The sequence below is a fragment of the Centruroides vittatus genome, unplaced genomic scaffold (assembly GCF_030686945.1).
Source record: "Centruroides vittatus isolate TY-2023 unplaced genomic scaffold, ASM3068694v2 scaffold_435, whole genome shotgun sequence".
In the NCBI taxonomy this organism is placed as follows: Eukaryota; Metazoa; Arthropoda; class Arachnida; order Scorpiones; family Buthidae; genus Centruroides; species Centruroides vittatus.
In genome coordinates, this window is record NW_027122708.1 from 5,369,172 (window position 1) to 5,393,690 (window position 24,519).

Genomic DNA, 24,519 nt, shown 5'->3' on the forward strand with positions numbered 1-24,519 from the left:
CAAAAACTAAAAATATATTAAATTAAATACAATTATACAGTATTTAACTTATATTTTTTAAAACTCTTTTCGCCTTGTGGGTACTAAGAGAGCCTCTTTTAGCAAGCCCATTACGGGTTCGGCCAGGACCACAATGGGGCAGCCGGGTGGTGAGGAACGGGACCCGACATATTCGATGGACCACCGTAAGAACCGACATACCATAGTTCGTAACTTATAACTCCGTAAGTCTTAACCATATTTATATTTATATATATTTTACCAATACAGTATTTACAAATGAATAAATAAATAATATCCGCCAAATCGTATGCTCGCTAAGCGTGCAAAAAGTTTGTGTCGCCCGCTTGACTATCGTTTATTCTGAATCGTCCGGTGTCGTGTACCCTTTCTGACGTATCCACTGTCCAAAGTCCTAGTCAGGGCCGGCGTGACCTTTTGCGGGGCCCAGTTCAAAAATTTTGCGGGACCAGAATACATTCAAATCCTATACTTAAATTTCACAATAAGGAATTATTTATTATAAGTACAAAGGATGTTACATATATTTTTGTAAGATGAATATTACATAATTCTTCTCGCTATTTTCGCCGCAAAATCTTTGATTACGTCATCAAAATTGATTGAGTTTGCTACTTCGCTTTCTATTGAAAGAATAGACAGATGTAACTCGGTCTTGGCTTATCGATGATCGAAGAAAATTTTTTATTAGTCAAACATTGAAGACGGTAACAATGGGATAGCCTGGTGCGTCTTTGTTTAACCCATTCACGCCCAAAATAAGACTACATGTGAAAATTATTTTTAAATATTATTTATTACTACATACTAGACTAAATAAAAAGTAAAAAAAAAAAAAAAATATTTGCCTTTGGATTTTAGTTTCCAAGATATAAAGACTTTATGAACTTACACTGGACTTTCATGATTTTTGTCACGCCTTCAAACTGAATCATCGCTACTAAAAAAATGTTTTCCATATGTTTATGGTATTATAATTCTGTTAAAAGTTAATGAAAATTGATGTTTTCTAATTGGGTAATTACCTTAACACCTAATGTCCTCCGCACCCGTGTTGCAGTCGTGCCAACGTTTCATGACAACATTTAATAGCGAGGTTCAGGCCGAAGTTTTAAACGCGAAAACGTGTACATCGGACATTCAGCGCCGCTTTCCTGTAAGCCTAGAAGTTTGACAATGGCGTTTGGAAAGTCAGTTTAATCGTGCTCGACAATCGGCCTCAACCTCGCTATTGTCAACGTCTGCAACACGCTGCAACGAAATATTTCAATGCAAAGACGGGAGAGAAAATCTTGCACTCATGTCAGTGTGCAGCAAGTTGTCATCGATTAGTGGATTATGCGATTGCATTTTTTCATACACACCCGAATATTCGACCTACTATACAGGGGGTCCTGCAAAATGTCTGATGAGTTTTCGTACACCGCAGGGCCGGGTTCCGGCGAACGCGCTGAACCTGCCTCGCGCCGGTCCTGGTCCTAGTCTATTGTCACCAACACCTATTCATTAAGGACAGGACAATTCGGCGAAATGACTGCTTTCATTAGCGCGATGATGCCACCTTTTTCAAACTTCCAGCTATGCATAATGTCTTTAACTGCGGAGTACAGGCATGCCTGTCTTTCGACGATTTCCAAACAACTGGTACACTGAAACTTCTGAACACAGTGAGCTTATATTATTTGGTTCTAAAGAATTAAGGACTTCAGAAATTTAACAGACTCCATTGTTCCACTCGATCATTTCCTTACAATAAATGATTGTTCAGGGAATATTTAAATTGCAAAGTGTTTTTATGATCATATAAGCTATTAACTGCATTTTATAACAAAAAAGTTTTTTTTATAAAGAAACGTGATTTAAATGATTAAATTATATAAGGATAATTCATTTGAAAATTGTTTTCGATCTTTCAACATAATTGTCAGTGAGTTAATAGAAAATATTTTCAGAAAAGAATTTTAAAATCTGAATTAATTACTTTTAAACTATACTTTTATTCAATATTTTACTACATAAAATAAATTTAATTTAATACTAAACCATACGTTTTTATTCGTATTTTTAAATTAGATTCTGATCATTTTGAGTTAAAAATAATTAATAAAATTTGAACGCTCCAATCAATTACTATTTTATCTCATTCGAGTCGAATTATTGATTGCTTTTATAACAAACTTAAAAAGAAGGATACGATTTAAAAATAACCGAGTAACTAATTTTACTTTTTGCCTTTGCGTATTTTTGTTAATTAGTTTGAGTTAATTTTTCAGAAATTTATTGCTATAATATAAAGGTTTAATAATTGGTTTTACTGTAACACGTTCTCCATTTATCATATATCTATAATTTATAAAATGATTTTTCAAGTTTAACTAAATATTGACGTATCACCAAACATGCAAACATTTTTATTATTCATTAGGTTATTAAACCGCATTGCTTTCTCAGAAATTCCTATTCATTCCAATGTTCTCTATTACCGATATTTAAACCATTACAAAGAATATAAACAGGATAACAATTTCTTCCGTTTTTACAAATAGTTTATATTTGTAATTTTATAAATATAATTATTACGGAATATTTGTCTCCAATTTCCACAAATACTAGGCTATTATTTATAATAAAATAAAATAAAGAAATTCAAGGACGTTTATTATTTTAAGGAAAAATAGTCTTATTTATTTTGAATTTTCATTTCACCAACTGAAATAATACAAACTTTTTCTTTCTACTGTATGTCGGTGTTCTACTTCATCGGTGTTAACATTAAAATGCCTAATGAAAATTATTGTTGTAATCATAGCACAAAGAATTTCCAACGTGATAAGCTACTAAATTTTTTGTTTGAAACAAACGATCTACTTTTGTATGAATCGTAATTAAATAATTAGTTTACACAATTAAACATTTTTTCTTTCTGATTACGCAAATTTCGAATCAATGTAGAAATAAGCCTTTACCAGATATTTCTGTCAAATAGAAATATCCAGAAGAGTTTGAATAGCCTTTACCAGATGAGTTTTTGTTTTGTTAAAGTACAGCAACGCAACACTTAGGCGATCTGCCTAGGGGGGATGCCTTTCGGAAGGTGTTTTAAGGGTAACTGGCCCCTGTTTAGGCGTTACAGACGTGGAGAAAACCCGGAAAACTCCACGTCCTGGCGAAGCGCGAAACCACGACCGAACTACCAGTGTTGGGGGAACGGAACCGCTTGAGCCTACCAGATGAGTTGAGTTGAAGTACGCAGTGTTGATTTTGTATCCCCTACGGCTTGGGGGATACAACATCAACACCGCGTAGCTGTATGTCTAAACATAAAACAGGTTAGTTCACTATTGTGTAAATATATCCAAATAATGTAAGTTGTAATAATAGTTGTAATTTGTAAAGTTGTAATTTTACCGTAATAATCACTGTAATAATTGTATTTATACCAATTTGTAGAAATGTAACACCTGATGAGAGGTGCAAATTACACAAAAAAATCTTGCACCCGAAATGCATAGTGAATAAAGAATAACGAAGATAACACTCAGAAGTTTTTGTCTCTGATGAAATGAGGTCCAGACAAAAAAACATCGGTTAACTTCTTCGGATTTAACCTATGAAGTCTCATCAATTTTTTTTGAAGAAATGATTTTTAAAGCAATAAAACTTTTCACCATTCGAGCATTTAAATTTATGCCTTTTATGGGTTCAGCAAGGTGCACAAATGAACTAACCAAGCCGGGAAGTAAGGTGCGGTCCCGCCATATCCGGCTCAAACTACGTATGAAAATTATCTGAGGATCCGACTAGAGTTCGTATCCGTCTTTCAGTTTTGACCTTCCTTTAAGACTCGTTTTTTTGTTATCATTTGATCTAAAAATTTTGAATTAAAAAAATTTAAAATTCAATAATAGAAATTTCTTTTTTATATGAAAATATTAAAAACATTATTTTTCAGCCTGAATTGATACAATTTTTGCAAAGTATTTTTATCGTTTTTGTGGATGGAGTGTTGCATTCTTCTGTATCAAACTGGTACGGTGACATAATTATTATTTGATTACTGCAAACTAAAATTCAAATAATCATAGTTTAGATTTTAACGAATAACTAGCTATTGCTATTTCGATTGTATAGGAGTAATTCTTTCTAACATATACATTTTTCTCTTTTCTTTTGCTTTTAAGTTATAAAGCATCAAGATATTTCTTTAGTAATAAAATTGAAAAACATATCTTATATTTGATGCAATTGCTTAGTGGTTCAATGCTTTAATCAGTAAATTCAAATATGGTATTGCGTTGCGCTTTCGTTTACTTGAAGAATTAACACAGAACTTGGAGAACTTATCATACAGGAGCAGTTTTTTGGATGGAAAAAGTACATTTTATTTTCTAATTTTTATAAACGGAAATGCATTTTGGACCATATGCCCCTCATCAATCCTTATTATGTATAATATGGTAAAACTATATCTAAAGGTGACCGCTGGAATAACTAAGTATTAAAAACGTAGGGTAAAATCAGTAAAACTGTAAAATTAAAAAGTAAAACTCGTTTAAAATAAAAGGGTAAAAAACATAAAATCTTTAAAATAACGCCCCCCAAAAACACTGGCTAAAATAAAAGGCATAAAATGCTCTTTTATGCCAGTTTTTATTGGTTTATTTTAAAGATTTTATGTTTTTACTCTTTTTATTTTAAACAAGTTTTACGTTTTAATTTCAGTTTTACTGATTTTACCCTACGTTTTTAATACTTAGTTATTCCAGCGGTCACCTTTAGATATAGTTTTACCATATTATACATAATAAGGACTGACGAGGAGCATGTGGCCCAAAATACATTTCCTTTTATAAAAAAAAAAAAAAAAAATAGAAAATACTTTTTCTATCCAAAAAGTGTTCTTGTATGATAAGTTCTTCAAAGCAGTTTTGTGCTTAATTCCAAATAACAAAAGAGAGAACAAGAAGCAATCACGTACTAATAATTCATTGGTTTATTTTATGCAATAATTTTCTGAAAAAACAAATTTTACGGTTTTTATAGTTTTAACGTTAAATTTTTTTAATCTGCACATTATTTAATACGTGTTGTAATTTCTTTTCTTTTCTTTTATCTCGGAAAATGATTGTTATTCATTTATCTTTTTTAACTTCACACCGCGGGCACTAGAAAAGACATCTTTCTTAGCAAGCTTATTACGGGTTCGGGGCCCACCAGTGGCCAAGCGGTCTTCGTTCCCTGAACACTGGGAGTTCAGTCGTGGGTTCGCGCCTCGCTCAGACAGGCTGGCCACGTGGAGTTTTCCGGGTTTTCTCCACGTCTGTAACGCCTAAATAGGGTTTTCCCTTAAGAAAACCTCCCGGAAGGCACCCCCTAGGCAGATCGCCCAAGTGTTGCGTTGCCATAACTGAACAAATAAACTGTTATGGGTTCGGGCGGATCCACAATGGCGGCCGGATGGTGAGGGACGAGGTCAAACATAATTGGATGGATCATCCCTCGAAAAATTCTTGGTTTATCGATCTGTCCAATTGGATTCCGGGTCCCCCAGAGCGGTAGGCTGCCTCCTTAACTGCTTGGCCATTCGGTCGTCTTTGAGAATAAGAAAATACGATATTTACATATCTTATTTTCTTACTCTCTTAACTGTTAAATGATATACCTTTCTAAGTTTGTTTCTTCTTCTCATTTCTTGTTTTTATGATAACATTTGAAAACTGCATACTTAATAAGTAATATTTTAACTAATAATAGTTAATACTCATTACTAGTCAACATATTATTTATGCATGCATGATATAGAGTTGAAAACTTCCACTTGAACCATTTTTCAAACACCATGTGACTGTTTAACCGTTGTCTTTCGTTAAGATCAAGCTATGCCTGTTTGTGTAGCCTGAACTTGATGTTAATACAAAACAATGATGTTGCACAATCTGTGTGTAAGTATTAATATATCGGAATTTTCATCTCCCCAAAAATTCTTTAACGCTTCTCCCAATCACCTTACATAATCAAGTTACTAAACCCACGAAATCGACTGTAGTTCTTACATTTGAGTTGAGCCAACTTGAAAACAAAATCAGAGGAAGAAAAGCAATGACGATGAGAAAATCTAATTCATGTGGCATTTATCTTTACTCTTAGCGAGCGCGTTACGGGGTTGGCTAAGCCCACAATGGTGTGACTGGGTGGTGAGAGACGGGCATATCCAGTCTGACCACCCCCCCGAAAAATTCCTGGAAAATTTTCGACCCGTCCGGATACGATCCCAGATGACCCAGAAGCGGTAGGCTGCCACCTTGACCGCTCGGCCATCATCAATATATCACGTATATGCATTAAGTTCTGTTATTGGATATATCGGTAAATATATGAAACATATACTATACTTCGATTCCATGCCGATTGTAAGATTTAGAGCCGAGAGCTCAAGGTTATATTGTATATTGATAGAAATAGCTAATCCGAGATAACGCTGAAAGCAAACAGGGGTTTTTGTAAAAACATTTTTTGTTTAATTTTGAAAATGTGAATAAAAATTATTAAATCTTTTTAAAATATTTTAATTTTTTTAAATATAACTTCTGTGCAGAAATAGTCACCTCTTTATAACAATAGTATAAGTGTTTTTACAGTCTTCAATGACATTCAGAGAGTAATATTACTTTATCAAGTACAGATAAAAATAAAAATAAAAAAATGAAATGGTATTGAGAGCGACGTTTGGATCTATCATTATCATATAAAATGAGAGTTTATAATGATTAGTTCAGTGCCCGATTCTTCGTCTAATGACTATAACTGATAGGACAGAGTTTTTCATTGTGGGCTTGAATTATTCAAATTTTAAATACAACAACTATATAATGAATATTTTAATGACATTTTGATAAGACGGTATCGGATTAGATTTATTATGCACAGCACGTACAGTAGATTACACGGCGATCTTAATTTTGCTCATATAGGCAGGTCTAGCGAAGATATTTTTGGTCATACATGGTCCATTAAGTCATGTTTTTGATTATGTTCCGTAAAGGACCATATCAAAAATGTGACTTAATGAATAGAAAGGAACAAAGTATCTGTCGTATTAACTTCAAAAGCCACAAGATCAGGGGGCCTAGTTTTAATTATTTTCGGTAATACCGAAGTTTAGATAACCAATAGGAACGGAAGGCTTATTTTGCAAGTTCGAACATTAAATGAGCCTTCCGTCGGATACCTTGATTTTGGTATTACTAAAAGTAATTAAGACAAGGCCTCCAGATTCGAACCCACATCATTTTTCATGGATCAAACTCTTGTTACACGATCACCTAATCGATTTAGAAAGGCAATTTTAAAGTTATATGTATACAGTATATATCAGTATCATTTTGATTTAAAACAGCTAGCTATATAAAACTTTTATATAGCTAGCTGTTTTAAATCAAAATGATAACTTTAAATGTAGGAAATTTTACAAATTTCAATTTTCTCTAATTGGTTACAAAATAAATGTTTCCTACAGACAAAATAAAACACTTAAAAATCCAGCTAATATTATTGGACGTTAAAGATTTCTGGTCAATTATAAAAATCAATACGAGTTAAATTTTTTGTCATTTTATTCAGATAGAATTCTTGGGAATTACAATAAAAATAATTTGATGAATCTTTAAACTCGAGCATTCGATTGTATTGCTAGTTTCATTACCGTAGAAATATGTTATCCTTGTTGCTATTACCATAAGTTAATATTGGATTTTCTATCGATATAAAACCTTAATTAATATTTCTCCGTAACGATTCGTTATAGTTGCTTTTTTCTCCCTCGAGTCATTTATTTAAAATATTTAATTTTTTCGAACAAAAATAATATCTTCACTTTTGTATTGTTTTGATTTGTGTAAAAGATTTTTAAGGCGATATTTTTTCACAATAAACAATATCTCAAATTAATTTCACTAGAATCTTGATAGAACGTTACTATAATAATTTATAAATAGTTTTCAATAGATTTTAGTTTATTAAAACCGAAATTTTAATCACGAACTAAATCATACACACACATTTTTAATATTTTAAAAGTACAGTCGATGACACTTCTAAGCAGAATACAATTTTTATTTATTTTTTATTATAATTTTATTTGAGTGCACTTTTACAAAATATAATTTTAATACAGTTAAGAGTAATTCCAACATGTAAATATTATATAAATAAATTTTGTTCTTGTTTAATCAAGTGTGTTTAGAATGTACCTAAGAATAATCTGTAATAGACGATTGTCTATTTTTTGTTAAATGAATCAGATAACAACAGTAAGCTACATATGAAATACTGTATATCGATTGTTACTGATCAATCTAAACGCAATTTTTAAAAAGTTTAAAGCACATCACTTCTATTGATTAAAAGTATAGGTAAGTGTTATTTATTTGTAATTTCGAACTTGTATTTGTTCAAATTTTAATACGTTTTCAGAGGTGCAATTTCTATTTTTCAAGTTTCTGTAAGATACATTCCATTTTTTTCAGTTTTTAGTAGAAGACAAAATGCATCATTAAATTCAACAGCTAAATTTATCGAACAATCTCTAATAATTCTCCCCAAATGGGAATTACCAGTTATCGACTTCATTTATTTTGATATTCGAACAAATAAAGCTTGTCTGAGAAGAATAATTGCTTTCGTTTTCTTATACGATTTCTTATCGTATTAATAAGATTAGTTTTGGTATTAATTAAACCTAACAAAATCAAAAATTTTAATAAAATAATGCAAATAATATTGGTCATACGTGCTTTTGCTGATTGTTAAATGCATGCATTTGATAAGCTTGATTCTTTAGCCTATTTTCGTTGTAATTAAAAATAGCCTTATATTTTATAGATTAAAATGGCTATAAAGATTAGGGTTACTGTTTTCAGTGCACTAATCTCTATCAAAGTTAATTGAATTTAAGCGGCATAATATATTAATAGGGATTAATGAGGCTTTAAAATTTATATAAAACATTAACCTTTGAGTTTTATCTAGTAAACATTTTCCTGAATGAGTTTTGAATATTTCAGTGTTGGATATGTGATTTTTCTTCAATGAATTTCCTTAACTATTTAAAAGTGTGTCAACAACAACTGCTTGGCAAATTTTAACGTCTGTTTTTAAAGACGTGAAAAAAATACTTGGTTAAGTTGTCAAACTAGTTTATACATTTCTTCTTTTTCTTTTTATTTTATTTTAATTTTTGCATATTTCTTGCTAATATCGTTAATTTCGTTAAAGATATATAATTGCTGACACTAAACAATTACTTGCATCTAATTGTTTTATTTACAATTATGTCCTTGTAATAGATTTTTATACTTTATATTTTATTCGTCGTATTCGCAAATTATTATTAGTATGCTTATGTGCCAATAAAATCATTAATTGTTTTACGAACATATTAGGAACACTAACAGACACCGTATCATACGAAGGAAGTATCGTATCATAAAAACAGTTTTCATGCAAGCCTAAGGCTCACACAGCTGCCGACCAGGTTTTGTGTTCTACATTAAATTTCAAAAAGTTTATTCACAATAATTCATCCGAACAACAGATGGAAATAAATAAGTTTAATTTATAGTGAAAATCAATGAAGTGTTTCAAACCGAGAATATAAACAAGAAACTATCCACACAATTTCCTCTAATTAAACTCTAATTTTGAATCGATGAATTTCTGTAATTTTCCAGGCGTTTGGAATATCGAGTAGCCTACATTCCAGAAAACGAGATTTTTCTAGAAGCATATTTTAATTCATTATTTTGTTTTAGAATAAGTCAGTCTGTTTTTGTCTACCGTAATTATTTTAAAATGTTTACTGTATAATTTATTATTTTTATAGTAATTATTGATTAGGTTATATTCCCTCGCGTTATCAACATAAAGAATTCCGTTATAAAAGTGTTGGAAAGGTTTACTCTAGCTTAAGTTATCAAATACCCGGTAATTTAATGAATTCATGGGTATACAGTTGGCAACTCGCCAAACAACCGGTTGTCAAATGTGTTGTTACGCCATTAATTGTTTGAAATGTTTACTGATTTCGTCATCGCTTTTTTATATTAAAAAATATATTTTGGAACTATATTCACGCAATACTTGGTTAAAAATAAATGTATGCAGCTCACTAAATTAATTTCTGGCATAATTTTTATTCACGAATAGAAGTAATTATGATATTATAGTAAAAACTGAATTGCTAATTCTATTCATTTTAATCAGCCGTTATTTAAAATTTAACACACGAAATTGCTTTTAATAAGTAAACTATCGAGTGACTAAAGTGATGTAATTTAACCGCGATTAAATATTTTGTTCTTTTTTTTTAATTGCGTACTACAGGAATTGTAAACTAAAACCGGCGTTACTATAGCGACAGTTCGGAGGGGCCTTTCGCCTCCCACGTTTCTCTCACAACGACCGTTGTAATGGTGACTGCTAAACATTGTCATTCGTTAGCTTAACTTAGACGGCCCATACTAAATTTGCTGCTTAACGTGAGGCCCACCAGCTACTCGGATTTCCAAAACTTGACTACATAAAAATAGTTTCAATTTTATACTTTGATGATTCCGTATCTTTTATCTTTATTTGCTGAAAGCGGATGAATCAGGGTCAATAAACTAAGGCTTTGCACAAAGTTGTTTTTAACAAATTGGTACATAAAACGTTTTTCTAATTATCATATTCCCTTCAAATATTTTTATAAGAGAAAATAAATCATTAAAAATACATACAAAATAATTCGTATGTAAGCATAGTATTTTTATTGTTCACTATTATTATTATTATTCTCATAAAAAATTAATATTAATCTTTTGTTATTGAACTCGGGTATTATAAAATGCTAAACGGCAGTTTTTTCACGCTTGATAAGACATCTTTACAACAGGAAATACATCGTTTTACGTAGAGTTAAATATTGAATGTTGTTCAAAATATATCGCGGTAGAATATAAATATAGTTTTATTTGAAATTCCTCTCAGAGAAGAAACAAAAAATAATATTTTTTATTCGTAACATTACGTATTCATTGTCTATCAATTTACTCGAAATAATTTCCGCTACTGTAAACATCTTTTAAATTTCCTTTCACAACGAATTACACTGAGGGGAAAATACATACCTCTATATTTATTTCAATGGTTTGAGAGTTAAAAAATTTAAATAAATGTTTTGTAGTACACTCCAGCCAATATTTTCCTTTCCTGACCTTTCTTTCCCTTTCTCTTGGTCACGTGATTTTTGCTTGTTGCTGGGTGTAGGTTTGTAGACATTCATCTAGTTGTGTATACTAAACTGCTCGTATCTCCCTTTGAAATATCATCCAAATAATAGGATTTATATATCATAACTCTATTACACAGTAGATCGTTTCAATTTATTATCTTAATTATATAGATCCTTTACACGTGTATCCGTAACTCAAGAACGTAAATATGGCTCATTAGTTACTATTATTTAACACAAACATTGATGCATACGTAACATTTCGTTACATATTTAAAAAGTAGACTTTTCATCGTGTGTGTAGATAACCTTGAATTTTGCAATAAAACAGGTCTCGTTTGAAAATAACCTGATATAATTATTCGAAAACAATTCTTAGCAAAGAATTGATGTCGAATCCAAATTATTCTTACATTTATAGATAAACAATATAAATCGTCTTTGAGTGTATATAGGTTACATTTAAATTGTCTGGCCTAGTAACAGTCCAAATTGTACGTCATGTAGATAAAGTATATTACACTATCAGTAACGTCAAGCGTATCTGGCGATTGTTTTTCCGGCAGATGATCAACATAGACGATTGAATCGAGCTTCTTAACCAGCAGAATTTTGCCAGAAAATTCGCTTGTTTGCAATCATTTTATTTTCAATTCGACCTTTTAACTTAAGAGTTAAAAATATCCGTTTCGCATGCAGAAGTTATTTCAGGTATAGAAAACAAACGTTTTAAAAAGATATTCGAGATATTTCTCGATATATTTAAAAATAAAACAATGCAAATTATGTTGTATCCTTACTTTTTCTACTTCTCATGTAACTTTTCTATTCTCTATAAAAAAACAAAAATAACTTTTTATCTATTCATTATCTGTTCGCATTTATAATATATAATGCCGTAAATCAGTTTATATCCATATTTATTTGTAAAAAACTGCAAAACTAAATTGATCATCAGAAATATTAAAATATCGACTTAATTTTTACAGAATAAAAATTATTTTTAATGTAAGCTTCAATTCTGTTTGAAAAGTAAAAATTAATATAGGACTCTAGAGTCATATTATTGAACCCTGTATATTAATTAAACTGTTGTATAAAAAACATAAATCGTAATTAGTTTAAAAAATGTCCTTTTCTTTTTAATTCTGTTCGAATGATTTATGTTATGTGGTTATTATTTTTAAATGATTAAAATTAAAATAAGAATATACAATAGATTAACATTATCAATTATCACCTGCTTATATTCTATTTGTAATTAGTATCAGAAATAGACGTATCAATTCAATCAGCGAGTTGTTATTTGCTACGTTTATAAAAATAAAATATCTTCTTAGCAATTTATTTAATTTAGTTTTTTTCTTTTTGTAATACAGATCTAAATTCCTCTAAAACTTTTAGAACATTATAAAATAATCTAGAAATCAAATTAAATAATAAATTATATTTTGGTAATGTAATTATAGATTATTTTTCACTATTTTTATTAACGTTTAGTGTTTATAAATACAGAAAATTTTAAATATTCGGTTTGATATTATTATAAATATACTCGTAAAATAAGTTAATAGTTATGAGTATTGTAATACTATGTATTATTTATCATCTGTAAATTACTGTAGATCGTGAGATCTACTAGTTAAACCGATAATAACATCATTTATATAAATCGCAGATAGATTAACTTCTCTAATTTAAATTAATTTTGGCTATTAAAATTATACATCGCTTCAGCGGCCGTTATTGAATATTCTAAAGATATCGCATTGAAAATTTAAAAAAAAAAACAGACTATTTATGTAACTTATTGCGTATACTCGTTAGTCTGTAATAAAAATTTCTTGGAAACTATAAGCACTAGAAGATTAAAAATTTCAAGAATTGTTACCGATATTAAATATTGTTTACGATGTATAAGAAAAAAGAATTTCCATTCTTCAATCTCCCAAACATTATGCAAGTTGAACATTGTACAGGATTCTCTTACAAGACAAGAGAGCTGAATTAAAATTCAATTGGAGTCTTCATTATTTTTCCTGGGCAGTTTGAATCGGGTTGTCATTCCCTATTCGTTCGTCCATGTCTAATCCCTCCGTGAGTCAAGCCCGCCCTTAATGAGTAAAAATGAAACTGGCCAAAAATAAAATATCCCATTGTGTATTGGAGTTTCGCGTAAAAATTTATTCTGCCCGCATCCTTTATCCAAATTAGACGTAAAACGAGAATAAATCAATTGTGGAATAAGTATTATATAGCCTAAGTATTACTGTATGTAGGATCGGTTCGATTAATTGCAATGCAATTTTGTTCACATACACAAATTTTTTTAACTAATTTCAAATATACACAAGTTGTAATTCGTTACTATTTCGAATTTTGACTATGATACTGTTTAAAAAATTATTTTGACTTATCTGATTTTTGATATCTTTGAATCTTTACTGTATAACTAGAAGCAATTGACTGTATAGGTTAATCTAAAACAAAAAATCAAATGATCTACTACCTTAACAACTGTAAGAATCATTTATCATACTAAAGAAATAAGGAAACTAAGATTATAGTTCAGCAATATCGTTGATCAAAATAACTTATTTATAACCTTAGGTAGATAGATCAGAAGATTTTTTTCTATTTGAATCTAATTTAATCTCGTTTAAGAGATTAAATTTTTTGAATTCTTCTTGTTAATTAATAAAAATAAGTGTATTATTTTTATGCATATCCCAAGTGAGAAATATTAATAGATAATAAAAACATATATAAAATATCATTATTAAATACTTTTACTGCTTGAAAAATTATCTTACATTTTTATGTTTATACAGGTTTTTTATAATCCGTTATATTTTAATTTAAAATATGAAAAATGAAATTCTATTTTCTACAGTTAAGAGTAAACTTTGCATTTATAAAAATGTTAAATCTTTGAATGTATTATATAATTATGTATGTATTATATATAATAGTATATTAAATAAACTGCGATCTTTAGATATTTATAATATAAATCCAAATAATTTCTTGATTTTCTGAATACGTTTAATTTAACTGAAGAATAGGTAATATGGATAATTTTGTATTATGAACCTAATATAAATAATTTGGAAAAAATTCATCATTCATTTTTTGTATCCTTAAAATGTTTATCTAAAAACTTACAATTTTTTAAAAGTAATTATTTAATTTATATAAGTAATAAAGTTTTATTGCTGATATAAAGTGATGCTACAAGAATGCAAAATAAAACAATTTATCATTGTTATTGATCGAAATACAAAACATTACGGTTTTGAAATCATAATATCTTAATTTATGTAGAAAAATACAGTATATTTTTGAAAAGATAATAGTAATTATTATCGTATTAATAATAATAATAATAATAATAATGATAAGATTGAACTCTAATTAAATAATTTTTAAATTGATATTAATTGAATTCATCTTTATCCATTAATAATTAAATTCTGAACTTAAAATCAATATTCATTATTTTTAATGAGAATTTTAGTAAAAATCACAATTAAATGACTGATAAACTTATCTTATTTGAAGTAAATAAATTACTTACTTTAAAGAAATCCTCTAAACACAAAATACCTTATTTACTTTTAAAAATATTTTCTGTTTTTAATCTAACTTGAAAATGAATATTTAACTATATATTTATCAAGATATTCAAACGTTTACTTTGAAAGCAATTAAGGAATAGATTCTTATGCGTTATTGTTAACGCAGAATTATTAGACAGAATTATAAAAAAAATTTTCCACTATATATATATATATAGTAGAATATTTTTTTATATTCCTATATATAATCCTAATATATAGCCTATATATATATATATTAAATATACCGTAATTCTTTTTTTATATAAAATATAAAACAGAATAGATAAAATTCCATTAAATTTAAACGTACTAAAAAACTATTAGAATTCATTATACTCAGATTTGTTGGATAATCTTGATTAGGATTATTTGGATTGTTACCTAATTTCTATAAATAAAGGAAAAATAAAATAAAGGACAGATATATTTTTATCCATAGAAGAATTAAATCTTTCAAACAATGCCAATAAAATTATTATTATTACATTATCAGATTTACTGTATATCAGTAGTGGAAATATCGAATGTGTATTAAAAAAAATTAATTATACGATTTTTATTCGTTGTTTAAAAAAAGAAAAATATACAGCAATTTATTTTTTATATTAAATTAAATTTATTCATGGAGTGAGGCCTATTTGAATTTTGCCATTAGTTCTCGCCTAATTGTTTTAATAACTAGATAAAAAAATATATTGATTGACAAGAATCTCTTATATCTTGACTTTCTCTATCAGTTGATTGGGTTCAAAAACGACTGAACGTATAACCTCAAAGTTTATCTGTGTTATTACTGGTGTATACCCATTATACCATATACATATGCAATTTTGATTACATTTCGAAATAAATTAGTATTTAAAATTTTTGTTCTAAAGCGTTAAAGATAAAATGACGTATATGCCCTATCAACTAAACAAACAAATACATCTAAAAGAGTAATCAATGACCGATAACAATTTAGCATAATATTGGCGATAAGCTACTTCTTTAATAAAACAAAAAGAATGTTTATTCGAAATATTTAACTGAATGAAAAGTTAATTAGGCTTTAAAAGCTTCAGTGAAAATTGTAAATATTTTATTTTCGAAACGACTATTCATTCAAGTAGGATGCTGCACGCTATTTCTCTACATTTATTTTTATATTCATAGAATAAATTTAACTTCTTTCTATCCCATGTAATATTAATGATTTTTAAATACAAACCATTAAATAATATAACTTGTAATTTAATTTCAAATAAGTATACATATACATATATATTTATAAATATATACTATATATATATATATATATATATATATATATATACATTTAACTCATGTTCATTAATAAGTTTATGTATATTTTATATTATATTATAAATATATACCAAAACGTTACGGAACCGTGAACCAAAATATGATTATATTTGATCTTATTTTATAATTTTATGCATTTCAAAATATTACAAATTGATAGTTGATTTAATTTTATTTCAAAAGTATTCATAAGCGAGAAAAAATTAGAGAGATAACAGCGCATTAGAAATATTAAGAATGTAAACGAAAGGAAAAAAAAAAAAGTAAATTAGAAAAAGTCGAAAATAGAAACATCTGTCGTTTATTGCTTCTCATTAAATGAAATCATTGGATATATTTTTTTAAATTTATTTTTTAAAAGATATGATTTTTGACCAATCATTCGTGGCTTCATCAAAAAATGTCTTTACTCTGAGCTACCTCAAGCTTGTTATTGGTTTGAGTTCCCCTTTCCCTAGCGATTTGAAAAAGTCGTCATGTATGTATGCAGTGATTCTGCTAGAGGCACAGATAAGGGTACAGTACCTTCAAATAGTACGAGTCAAAGAATAATGAACGATAAAAAAAGCATTTCAAATATTAAATGCAGAGAAAAGAAGAATTATAGGATTCATCGCGAAGAGAGAAACTTCTGTTCAAATTTTACGATTATCAATAAATTTTGAATTAAATATTCCTTATATTAATGCATATTAGATAAACAAAATTAATATTGTTTAAGGTACAGACAAAGACATAAATTAATATTGTAATTAAATTTAATGCGTTCAATACTATAACCGTGCAGTGGATTTCCACTTAGTCCCTTTTCTTAGAGCATCGCAGAATAGATGCATCCCTGTAATCAAAGATACGAAGTCTTCCTGACACGCTAACAGGTCCCTTTGACCTTGATGAAGCACAGGAACAGGTTTCCTGGCTGTATAGCACATAGAGGTTGGGAAATATCAAAATCCTCGGATTATTATTCCGCAGCTGATATGCGAAGGAAGGAACTGCTGCTTGAACTTCAGTACATACCAAATTCTCGAAAAATATTTGAGAAATCTAATTATAGTTCGACTGATTTATTTTAACGTTAACAGTTTACTCTTCCAATTTTTAAGTTTTTTAAGGTGCAATTTCATAACTGAAATTCCATAACAGTTTTCGTTAAAACTCGCTCACAATTAATATTCGTATATATATATATATATTTCATTTTGGCTTTGCGTCCAATGAAAAAGTACTAAAATTGATGTTTAATTTGTTTAAAGAATGAAATGCATTTATGAAAAATATGTTAATATGGTATAGTATCGAGTTTCCTCGCTAGATGGCGATAAATATAGTATATACTTTACTATCAATACATTTTTCCCCCCAGCACTCATTTCGCTGCATTATCATGCAATACTTTTTTAAGTGAAATTTTTATGGCATGAGCAAAAACATTCAAGATTTTCAGGAAATAGTTTTTGTCTAACAAAAACAAACATACACTTTATCAGAATATTTACATTTATTATTACATCATTGAAAAAAATTTAAGTTCAAAATGTATTGTTGTTTAACAATTTGCAAACAATGAAAAATTTTCTAACTTTTTAGAAGTTAATTATATGTAACTATTAGTTACTATTGAATTTTTTCTTTTTTTCTTTTTCTAATTTGGAAATATTCTATTAAAAATATAACTAGAATAATGTGTATACGAGCTATGAATAATCTAGAATAGGCTATTTCTAGTTCTAATCTAGTTGTAGAATAATGTAATTTATAAATTTTAAATATTCTTAAAACTAAAATTAAAATATGAACTACACTCATAACATTTATACATTTGTTGGGCTACGATAAATCAAAAATATCGTTCTAATTATTTACTTTAAAAAGATTACTACCACCTTTATTTTCAAAATAGTAGAAACATTTTCACTATGGAGGTAAGGATCGACGTCATCAAAGTAAGGCCTACTTATTAAATAATTAAAAATCGATATTATCACTTTTAAAATCATTAAATTGATTAGTTTTCTATTAAATATCGAATATTAAACATTCGTGGTTTACATAAAATTGTATGTTGAACATTTTGATCCTTCCAAATACATTTAATATTCCAAAGAATCTATTAAAAATTCGAATGATTATTCTATTCAAAGAGAAGACAAAAAATTACATCGAATATTACTTATTAATATACTTACACCTTGATATATTTCCCATCTTGCAATAAAAATTTGATTTATCATTGATATTCTACAAAGTCCTCCAATAAAATAATGCGTTCAATTAATTTATAATACGGCATTAAGTGAATGATATATTTTCTTTAAATGATTAAAATAATCAAGAAACATCTATAGACACGCATCCGCAATAACAATAATCAGCAATATTGTTTAAATGTTAACATTACCTTACACAACAATATTTATCTTGCAGCGCCATCGTAAATAAGAAAATTACAAAATAAATATACTACTTTCGTTGAGATTTTTCTTATCATCTAAAAATTTAATAGTCGGAATGTTCTATTTATAAATCAGAAAGAGAATAAACATTTTAAATAAAGTAGTATTCGATTATCAACAAAACTGCCCACACAAAAACTATCAACCCACATAACTCGTTACGCATCTCATTTTCAAACAAAAGTTACTCAGTAACTCTCACTCAACAGATTCGAGGTCAGGTGGTTATTTAAAATACACTCCCTCTCCTTTTTAGTGAACAACGTCCACTGAACTCAAGGCACGGAGTGGCCAATATTTTGCAAGTCTACTTTCCTTCCGAATATTACTTTTAACATATTTACACAGGTGGAAAGAATGCGAGTTACAGAATAACACAACTCCATTTTCACGCCTTCCAGTACGCCAACGGAAATCATAATTAGAAAACATTTTCAGAGGTGTAAGAGAAGACCTCGATAAGCCCCATAACATGGATTATCATTCGTTGATTCGAAATACCGATTTCAATCCGACCAACCATTTTCTGTGACATTGAGAAACTACAAATGACAGACGTTTCTATCCTTAACTTGGTAAGATGATCCGTTGTTCGAAATCACACTAGTGTTAAGACGGTAAACAACTTCCTTTCCTATCATTCAAAGCTCTGCATACCGTGGCATAATTACCCTAACGAGCGACATAAAATCAGAAACCAAATTAATAATCACAATATATTTATGTCGCTTACTTAATACACGCGTTAACACTTTTTACGTAAATCGCGTGTTTTGATTTCGTAATCATCTTCGAGTATGTTACGTAAAAAAGTTTTCGTTACGCAGATTTCGTGTTGATCGTTTTGTGTTTTTCGAGCATGTTTATGTAGAGGTGTTGTAAACCAGAATACACCTCCAAGAGCATGCGCAGTGTCCACTCCATTAATGACCTTCTATATCAGCTACTGACGAGTTGCCTGTATTTGGTTAATTTTGCACGTAGGCTTTTCGCGGGGATTGGCAACAACGGAGTAAACTTAATAAAAAGGAAGCGCATATTAAAAAGAAAATTAAGAATAAAAAAAATTCGTTAAGGGACTTAGCAAGAAATTAAGATTATCGTACCGAATTAGGAATTTGGGATTAACTGGTATCTATTGTTGCATCGTTGAGTAGAAAACTAGCTACCAAACTGGTGTTGCAAGTTTTTTTTTTTTTATCACCGTATTCTCCCTCCTAGATCTATCATTCTCACTGGGCCAACTTCCCGAAAATATTTAAGTCATAACACGTGTCGATTGATTTGATTTAAAATAATGCTCTAATTACTTTTCCCGATATTTAATTGTTTGCTACGGGACGGGCAAATCGAACGCCAATAATGGATTTTATTCTAATAGGGGAAGGGTTTTTTTCACTTTGGAAATGGGGATTTTTGTTTTTTGTAAACGATGCGGGGGTGAGATGTTTGATGGAAGTGACGAGATGTTTTTAGTACGTGACTGATGGTGATTCCGGATGGTAGAGGTTGCAACGAGGGTGGGGCACATCCATCCACCAAACTGCGAGCCACTGGGAAACCAGAAATAGCCTTCAACAAGACGGCCAGGTGATGTTGACGGCTCGAGTACCTATCAACTGCGGAAGAAAGGTGCGCACGAAATCAGCGACTAATAAAATAATAACTGATGGATGTAGTTAGCATTATAAGTGTATAAAAATCATGAGTAAGACTGACCGATTTGATCAGCAAGAAAATTCTACTCACCTTGTTCTAGTTATGCTCCATGATGGCCGATTTCGTCCACGAGGTGGCACTACCGGATGGAGCGTCTAATGCACGATTACGCGTATCCTTCCGCCAGACGATAAAACTCATTAAATAAAACATTTCAAAAAATTTGCTTTGTTATAAGAATACGATGTTATATCGTGTAGAAGAAATACTTGTTTGTTTATAAACGAGATATCGGGCAACGAGTTAAAACCGATGTGAAACGAAAGACGAAAGTTTAGGAAGGACTAGGTTTTGATGAATCGTTACACAATTCTAAAGAGTCGGGTTAAGCTGGGAGCGGGTCGTGGTTGGCATCAGTTGTGCGGTGGTCTTATGGACGTGAGGATGGTGAGTTTTTTAGGACGTCGTCTCTTCTTTAATTATTAATATTCGCAGATTGACGTTAAATCAAAGAAACAGTGTTAGTTGACGTAGGAATGAGCGAATTGGGTGTTTTGGTGCCAGAAGAAAAAGCAACGTATGTGACGTCGTCTCGTGTGGTAGAAACTGCGCCCTCTACCGATTCTCCGCTGGACGAAGAATGTAAACAGAAAAACGGACGTAGGACGTTGAGTGAGAAGGAGGCTTCGTCGCGAAAGAAAAAGCATAGACGCGGAAAAACGAAAAAGCGGAGGTGGAAACCTTATTATAAAATGTCGTGGCAGGAGAGAAGAGAATTAGAAGAAAGGGAAACGCTTCGAGCCAATCGTATTAGGGCCGAAATGTTAGCTCACGGACAACCGTTAGCACCTTACAATACTACTCAGTTCTTGATGGAAGATCACAATGTTCAAGAGCCGAATTACGAACACATCCCAAACGGTCACAGGCATAATAACCGAGAAAATAGCGTAGATTCTTCCGACGAATATTACAGTTCGCCGGAAGACGAGGAAGATTTCTTACAGAAGCAGTTTACGGAAGCGTACGATAACATTCATGCCGAGCGCTTAAATGCCATGTCTAAAACAGAACTTGTACAAGAATATATTTTGTTGGAAGATAAAGTGGAAGAACTAGAAAATCAATTGAAGAACGCCTCGCGTTGTCCCAATGATAGGTTAACGGCTGAACAAGAAGTGCAAACAGTGTTAGAAGATCAGTTCGAGAAAGTTCGTATCTTCAAAGAGGAGATTAAAAAATTGACAGATGAAAATAATCGCTTGAAAAGCGAAAACGAATTGTTAAGATGTCGGGTAGCCGAGAACGATCGTATTTCTTAGAAATTACGGCATTTCATTCATTTTGTAATTACGTCATCATTTGTAGATAGTTCTCTCTACAGTTTGACGTTTTTTTCATTTTTTAATTGACGAATATATATATTTTTTTCGTTGCTGTTTTCTACATCAATTGTGTCAAATGTTTCTGGAACCAAGTAGATCTGGACAACCGATTTGTTTGTATACATGACGACCATTTCATTGGAGAGAGCGTATCATTGTCATTTAGTCATTGAGTTGTGTATATGTCAAGATTAAAACACTTTTGTTCTTTCCAGTTTTTGAGTGACCAATAATCAACTATTCGAAACTATTTCTATTTTTGGCTTTAAAAAAATTTCCCTCCGAGGTAAAATATTAATTCTCTTATCCTATTTTAAAACATTCGAAAATTCGGTTCCTCGAGTTCTGTTGTAAGAAAAGAAGAATTTTAAAATTAAATATGCAGAATTCTTTTCTAAATTTAAATATGATTGATTATTAGAAATATACGGAATTTGAAGCATTTCGTATCTAAAAATATTTTGAGTCGATTCATATGCTTTATGACAATCGAGATAAACATTATATATATATACGCATTGAATACGATAAATAAAATAGATGCAGTTGTATTAGACAATAGTTTTCGGTTATCTGAACTTGTCGCCCTACATTTATATTAGTCTAGTTTTTCTTTTGTGCTAGTCCATGCTTTGTTAATTATTCAAACCATTTTGATTGTATCGAGTCGTACAAATAATTTTATTTCGTGAAAACCTAAATTTTTGGATAACTCGTATTCATGCGGCTTATCTAAAAAAAAAAAAAAAAAAAATTTGAAGACTACGCGGAAAGTACGATCGATTGATATACGTTGCAACAAAAAAAAGTTATTTTAAGATTTTTTTACATAAAATATTTATTTTATATGTTTATCTGTGACTTATTGAATTAAATTGATATAAATATTGAAGTAAACTATTGGAAGTTATTTTCATATTAACTGACAACTTCAACTGGAAGTGAAAAATGCTCGAAAGAGGGTGAAGGACGTGAATTTTTTTATTTTTTTTTTAACGTGAATTTACTGTCGCGACCGATTTCGAAAGGGGATTTTGTTAATTTGTATTAAAAAAAAGAGTGTTGTTTAGCGACTCTCCTATCGTGCAATAAATCTTTCGTCCTAAATTAAAATCCTACAGATGGTGTAATCGGTTCCGCTTCTGTTTAATGGGTGCGTAATTGAATGTAACGGAGTTCAATTCCTGAACTTTTCCTCATTCTTTTTAGAATTTTTTTTTTTAATAAAAGAGAAATACCGTCATCGGTAAGCTTCGATCTTGATATGTTTGCTTGTCGCTATCGATCTGGTCTTTTGGCCATTCAAAGCAACTTGCTCAACGGACTTAGCGTCGAAAGTACTTCCATTCTAAGTAGTTACGTACGGTAAATCAATTTAAGAATTAACAATAGTAGTATGTTTAAAATACTTAAAGCATCTTACATTTATATAGAGAAAGTAATAAATTTGGATTAGTATTGTTGCGTGAATATTCATTTAAGTCATTTAATCTCAAAGACGGAAAGTATTGTAATCTTGCGTTTTGTGTATATTCATAAACATTTTCTTATAAAATAATACATTCATTTTAGAATCTCTCAAATTAACAGTTTAGCTCCAATAAAGGATAGCCACTGGAGATGGAACGATCAACAGCTTCGTGCTGTTCTCATCTACCTGTCATGTTAATGTTTCAAGTGTTCTAATTCATTTTCTGTGGCATATTTTAGTCAAATACGAAGTTGCTGGTTACAGTAAAAAAATAAACAACACACTGATTTTCTTTCGTATTCAAGGGAAATTATGAATTTTAAAGCTTGTTTCATTCATCAAAGATTCGGAATATTTATGAATAGCTTTATAATAAACAACGTTTAATTTGTATATCAAAGAAAATATTCAGTCATTTTCCGCATGATATATATGATTTAACCTCGTCTTTTTCGTTTGATGTGCCGTTATATTAGGTTATTCTTCGAAACCCTATCATATCATTAGTTTCGGTGGTAAAAGAATCACACTTCCTAGTTGTGTGAGGTGAGTGTTTTTTCGTTTCGTGTCTGGAAATCTGTAATGACAAATGCAACCGACCTATAATCGCGTAGCTGTGTTAGTGACCCCGCGACGAGCAAGAGACTTGCACACTATTCCTATTGAGTATCGTTCTGCATGGAAGCAACCAGTCACTGTCATATATAAAACTATTATCCGTTGCTTTTATATAACGTTTTATCAATTATAATATTTTTAAAGTTTTAGATTGCATAATAATAAACATTCGTTTTCGAATTGGATTGTAGATTAACCGTTTTGATACCAAAACAAGGCAGCTGTTTCCTATCCCTAATCCCCATTGTAGAATGAACTCGTCTTTGTGAAGCAAACTTGAATTGTCTGCCCTCACCCACCCGTGTCTCTGTCTTCGTGGAGGTTGCTTTGCTCTGGAAACTGGAATTCTGTGACGTCATGCAAATCGCAGGTTGCTTAAAAGTGCTTGTTGAATATAGTCGATCTAAAATAAAAATTCACCTCACTAGTAATGTATTCACATATAAAATGCGAATAATAAGAGTTTATGTTTATATTCAAACAGTAGGGAAATGAAAAATTCACCAGCGATTGTCAATAATAGAAATTAAATGAAATTGCATTGATAATCATCAAAGGTAAGTAGTCTATAGTATTTACCTAAGAACTTTATATTAGATTATAATTGTATTAATAATTATATATAATAAAAGATATTTTCAAAGGCTTAGACAGATGCAGTACGTGTTGGTGTCATGGATGTTGAATATTCGTGTTTAGTTCAACATTAACACAA

At 29.9% G+C, this 24,519-nt stretch overlaps 1 protein-coding gene and 1 long non-coding RNA gene across 2 annotated transcripts; one reads left to right on the forward strand and one right to left on the reverse strand.

Annotated features, from left to right (window-relative positions):
- Nucleotides 1-16,237: 16,237 nt before the first annotated feature.
- On the reverse strand, nt 16,238-20,545 carry LOC136989145 (uncharacterized). The gene is made up of 3 exons (XR_010882871.1): nt 20,421-20,545; nt 18,405-20,290; nt 16,238-18,325 (listed from the first exon to the last, which is right to left on the reverse strand). It is a non-coding gene; the product is annotated as an uncharacterized lncRNA (long non-coding RNA).
- Nucleotides 20,546-20,696: 151 nt separating this feature from the next.
- LOC136989132 (protein HEXIM1-like) lies at nt 20,697-21,929 on the forward strand. The gene has a single exon (XM_067287233.1). The coding sequence runs from the start codon at nt 20,867-20,869 to the stop codon at nt 21,650-21,652; it is 786 nt and encodes a 261-aa protein (XP_067143334.1). The 5' UTR covers nt 20,697-20,866; the 3' UTR covers nt 21,653-21,929.
- Nucleotides 21,930-24,519: the final 2,590 nt, after the last annotated feature.